The 6,093-nt window shown below is 32.4% G+C and overlaps 1 protein-coding gene across 1 annotated transcript; it reads left to right on the top strand.

The window, feature by feature from the left end:
* Positions 1-730: 730 nt before the first annotated feature.
* Positions 731-5,175, top strand: c5hxorf58 (chromosome 5 CXorf58 homolog). The gene is made up of 7 exons (XM_059549032.1): positions 731-829; positions 2,136-2,230; positions 2,394-2,499; positions 3,402-3,524; positions 3,600-3,799; positions 3,955-4,045; positions 4,539-5,175. Exons 1-7 carry the CDS (start codon positions 806-808, stop codon positions 4,746-4,748), a joined length of 849 nt encoding a protein of 282 aa, XP_059405015.1. The 5' UTR covers positions 731-805; the 3' UTR covers positions 4,749-5,175.
* The last annotated feature ends 918 nt before the right edge of the window (positions 5,176-6,093 follow it).

A 6,093-nucleotide genomic window follows, 5' to 3' on the forward strand; every position in this document is an offset into this window, starting at 1 on the left:
TAAAATAAAATAAAAAACAGAGACGTATTAAAAAAAAATGTCAAACTAAAATTAATATTACAATTTTTAGTTTGACAGTTTTAGTTTGTTAAAGTTGTTAAGGCATCTTGTGTCTAAAATAATTAATAAAATACATTGAATAAATACATAGACCATTCACAAGTCAACAACACATCTTAAATCCCATCAGTCTCACTCAACAGTCATTTAATTTATTTTTATTAATTTATTTTGTAGATGATAAAATTCAATCATTTTTAGTCATTCAGTGTTTTCCCGCCATCTAGTGTTTATGAAGCGTATTACAGTCGAAACTTGTTTGACTTATCGACTGTAATCAATCATATATTAGAAATATTAGTAGTACATATTAGTAATCAAATTAATAACTGATATTTTGGCCATTAATTGTTCTATATTACTTAGTTTGTAAGAAGGAAAGCTTTAAAGCTGGAAATGTAGTTTATTATCATCCTCTCTTGGCTGATACGTTCACTGGTTTCCTAGCAACGGCTTCAGGCGCGTGCACTGGCCTGACAACAGACATCACGCGTTGCTCGTGTTGACAAACACTACAGAACATAATCATAAAAACACTCAATCAGTGTTAATCAGTGTGTGTGTGTGGAAATGTTATGGAGGAGAGGTGAGTGCCATCTGATACTTTATAGACTTTGCAAACGAAAATATTATTTGTAATGTTCAGAATGATTGTTTCTGATTTAGATTGGAGAACTATGAGAACTGTGCCAGAAGAATTCAGGCTTACTGGAGATGTTTTAGGGACAGAAGGCTCTTCAGACTCATGATGAACACTGTACGCTCAGCTGTGAGTTCTTACAACTCTACAGCAGAACTTTGAGTGTGAATTATTATAATGTTATTACATTATTATATCTCACAAATGATTCAAAAAGAGAAAAGTAACACACTGAGCTTAACAAAACATTTTGAAGTAGAAAAAACAAAATAGTAGTGCTGTCAAATGATTAATCGCATACAAAATAAAAGCTTTTAATTTATTAATTTATTTACATGAACATATTTATATTGCACATAAAAATATTTAATAGTTTTTTTTAAATATTTGTAAAATTTATTTCAACCCAAGAAAATGCAATCACATACAGAAAAAAAATTATATATATATATATATATATATATATATATAGTTAAGGAGGTGAGTGAGGACCCAAATGCGGTTCAACAGAAAATAGAGACTTTAATGAAAACTCAAAAGATCTTCTGAGACAAAAAGGCAAATGAGCTACCCTCAGAGCGGGCGATAAAAAAACAAAACAAAAAACAGCCAAAAAAAAAAAAAAAAAAAACCTTGAAAAAGGTCTCTTTGGCAGCAGTCTGGGGCCGCGGGTCTCTCAGAGGGGACACGGATTACGGGCTGACTGTGAGGGATGAACTCTCTCTGCATCAGGCAAATCTGACAGGGTAGTAGTATGCTTCCTACGAGAAAAGCTCAAAGAGAATCTGAGGAGAAGGCAACAAAAGCAGAGGAAGAAATAGAGGAATAATCAGAGGGAAAGAGGCAACAGGTGGGCAGAGTGCAAACGAGGTAGTCAGAGAAGATGATTAACAGCTGGGAAACGAGAAAGGGAAAGGGAAAATAACCCAAAAGACCAGAAGAGGGAGACAGAGTAAAAGGAAACAGGAACCTGACAAGACAAGACATAACATATATATATGAACATCATATAACACATTTAAATAAGAAAATTCCAATATTATATTTATAATAAATGATGATAATTATTATTATTATCATTATTATTTCTTGACCCTGAAATACATTTTGAAATTTAAAGTTAAAACTAAATATATATTATTTTTTAGAAAATATATTTCATTAAGCTTCACTGTTTGAATTATAACATATATTCAGCATATTTAAAACATATTTTGGCCATTTATTTATTGCTGTATGTGAATAATCTTTGTTATGTTTACATCTTCGAATCCTTGTAATTTTGTTCATTTTTACTAGAAATCACTACTTCATCTGTTTTACTGTTAATCAATGCAGTTTATTTATGATATATGTGGTTGATTTTTCTGCAACATTTCTGTCAGCACTTTCATTGTACTAAATTTGATCGTGTGTGAGTGTGTGTGTGTCTCAGGAACAGTGTCTGGCATCAGCAGTTCTGCGTCAGCTCAGTCCCAGAGAAGCTGAATTGCTGAAAGACCCCAGTCTGAAGTGCAAGATCAGATTCAGGTATAAACTTCATACATACATCATCAAGCAGCATTATAAGGTGGACCTTAAGCGGTCTTATGCAATAACAGCCCTCTTCTTAACCCACTCTGAATAAGATTTACTGCAAACAAAACATGTGACAACTAGCCGGTGTCTCCCTGATATCTAAACTTCTGTTCAGGTTTGCAGGTCCTCAGTTTCCACCTTCACTTGTCTTCAAGATTGTCCACATTGGAGGAGGAGGACACTATATGTCTGGCAAAAAAGTCTTTTCTCCCTCCAATCAGGTCCCGAATGCTGGTTCAGTGTTATTTCAGAATCACTGCAATAATAGAATCGTTTTTATTAATATTTTTAAAGTTAAAAAGTTTAGCCATTTTGTTGTGTTTTTATCAATTTTTTTTTTTTTTTTTTACGTATTTCTGGCTTTTATTTATTTTTTTATATTTATTTCAATTTTAGTTTTAGTTATAGTAATTTATCAAGTTAAGCTAAATTAAAATGTTAAATGTTGCCCTGGCAACTTGTTTAAATAAAAATAATTAAAAAAGTATATTTACTTATTTAACATTTTATTCGTATTAATTGTATTTTATTTATTTTTTTATTTTACCTATGTAATCCAGTACTGGTCTTGCATCAGGTTTATTCAGATGCATCCTAGTTTCAGTTTTAGTTTAGTTATTTATCAAGTTAACTAAATTAAAATGAGAAATGCTAGTTTAAATAAAAATATTTAAATAGTTATATTAAAATATTTTTACCATTTATTTTACAGATTTTATCTTTTTTTTCATAATCCAAGACCATTAATTCACCATTTCATTTTTTTTTTCTTTTTTTTTGTATAGCCTAAAATCTTTTTATAATCTATAATATAGTTTTGTATAATCTATAGGTGCATCTCAATAAATTAAAATGTTGTGGAAAAGTTCATTTATTCCAGTAATTCAACTCAAATTGTGAACTTTTGTATTAAATAAATTCAATACACACAGACTGAAGTAGTTTAAGTCTTTGGTTCTTTTAATTCTGATGATTTTGGCTCATTTAACAAAAACCCTGTGCTGGTCTCATATCAGATCAGATCAGATTATTTTTGCACATCCAAGATTTTGCTGAAATAAAGAATGGTTTACTATGAAAGTAAAATATGCATTTATTGTACTATGTATGTCTGCGTCAACAGGCCACAGCAGACACCTGCAGAATGATGGGAAACAGAGCATTTATGGATCTAATGTCAGTGGATGAGTTTCATGGAGCTGCCGTTGATCCACAAGATGTGATTTGCATGAGAGACTATATGAAGGTGGATGAAAAAAAACACCCTTCAGGCTATATTCACAGGCCAATTCTGTGACGTTCACCCTTTTCTCCCACTCAGTATTCCAGCCACCTGGATGAGCTTCCAGCATGTGTAGGAGGAAGGGAAAACAGATGGAGGTTCCTGTCTCTGAAGGTGCTGTCCCGGGACGTCATGCTCAAAGAGGGTGTGAAGCCAGGAACCAGAGGCATGTTGAAGACTGTATTGCCATTTAGACATCTAGCCCGCTCTCATTGTGCTGGACAGCAGATCTCACACAGGTATTCAGTTTCATCTTGTATTATAGTCTCTAACACTCTTGGACCACAGAAACAAACCCATTGCCAAAGTTAAAGAATAATATAAATAAAAAATGTTCTTAAAGGAATAGTTCACCCTTTGTGAACCCTTTTAATGTGTCTTTGTCACATTACAGAGGTTCCCGGGTCTCTTCACGACAATCTGCCCGTGCTCAAAACACTGCGGCTCGTAAGAGACACCTCTACGGCCTGAGCGAGGCTGAAAGAGTATGCTTCATTTTTATAATACAGTAGTTTTTGCATCTTTCTAAAAATATACTCTATGGATTCCCATCACTTTTAATGCCAACTGTGGAAAAAATTTTGAAAAAAAAAGTACAAGGCTAAATAAACCAAACGGTTTAAAAAAAGTTACTTTACAAAAAGGTTTAATTTAACATTATTACCTAGTTAACATTAATGAAAAAATACTCTTATTGCATTAATGTGTCTTAGTTAATTTCAACACTAACTGATATGTTTAAAAAAAAAACATTTGTATTATCCATTAACTACTGTTAACATATATATATATATATATATATATATATATATATATATATTTATATAATTTCAATTGGTGATGGCTGAGGGGAACACAAGCTAGGTGACAGAAATGAGAAAAAATAGATTAGAAAAATAACATGTTGATGAAATTATTGAGACGATGATTTATGTGAATTTGCTCTGGGACCAAATACAGTTTGCTCTCCGATTCCAGATATTAGATGAAGCAAAGCATGTTAACACCCATGACATGAAGAAACAGAATGAGATGACTGAGAAACTGGACATCAAGATAGTTCTGCCATCAGTTGAGACAGAAGATTACAACTCATCTGAGTCTGAATGGGAGGAAGAGGCTGAGAAACTGTGCAACTGGTCAAAACAGCTGAACATAGATGCTTTAGAAACACCTGCATTCAATTAGACTAAGAAATAAGATTTTACACCAGGAGATGTACTGATTTAGGTTTGATTTTCAGTAAATTCTACAACCTAGTGCATTATTCTGAGATGCTTTAATTGAAAATTTATGTTAACTGTGCATCTAATTTCCAGACTCTCATCTTCTTAGGAACATGCACATCCGTCAATAATCTGTTCATATTTTTATCTGTTCATATTAGTGTCATATTCGTAAGTCTTTCTGCTTTTCTGTCTCCATTTTTATCTATTTGCATGCATGCATGCACACCTGTATGTATGCATGATCAGAAAACTACTAAACATGAAACAAAAATCCTCATGCAAGGAAATTTTATTTTCACTAAATATGTGATCAAACTAAAAAAGCTAGTTTTTCAGTTGTGATCATGTATTACTGTGATGTTCATGTATAAAATTTGTGAGTTTAATATTTTATTTAATTCTTTGTGGGCATGAAAACATAGAATGACCCAACCAGTGGGCACTTTTAAGGGCCAAAACAATGAAAACCCATTTTAAATGTTAATACTTAAGTAAATATAGTTTAAATAATGAGATAAAAAGATGGTTATGCAGTTGAAATTTCTAATAAGAAAATACAACATGCTTGCATGATAAAAAACAACAACTATTAAATATGAAACAAAAAAGCCTCTTATTTTTTTTAAATAATCTGTCCCTGCCTGGACCACAAAACCAGTCATAAGTAGCACAATATTTTTGTAGCAATAACTAACAATAGCTTACAATCTATGGGTCAAAATTATAGATTTTTCTTTTAGTAAAGATCATGTTCCTTGAAGATATTTTGTAAATGTCCTACAATACATACAACACTCGCATTGCTGATAACTTCCTTTGGACAACTTTAAAGGCAATTTTCTCAATATTTCAATTTTTTTGCACCCTCAGATTCCAGATTTTCAAATAGTTGTATCTCAGACAAATATTGTCCTCCTAACAAACCATACATCAATGGAAAGATTATATTTATTCAGATGATGTATAACATCTCAATTTCACAAAATTGACCCTTATGTTATGACAGGTTTTGTGGTCCAGTCACATTTTGATTTAGGTTTAGAGATAGGAGAAAAATGTTTAGAAAAGAAAAGAAAAGGAAAGAACGGGGTCGTGGGGGGGGGGGGGGGGGGGGTGCACCTGTGATGTTTCATAATAAATTGCAAGCCTTCGGTTTGGATATTGTGCAGATGAACAGATTGGATTTCTATCGCTAAAATCTGTGCACTAAATATTTTATCTAAGACATGTGGGCATGAAAATGTCGCGCAAACCAGTGGGCGCTTTTAAGGGCCAATGAAAACATACATCTTTGATATTAACAA

The sequence above is a fragment of the Carassius carassius genome, chromosome 5, assembly GCF_963082965.1.
Source record: "Carassius carassius chromosome 5, fCarCar2.1, whole genome shotgun sequence".
NCBI lineage: Eukaryota > Metazoa > Chordata > Actinopteri > Cypriniformes > Cyprinidae > Carassius > Carassius carassius.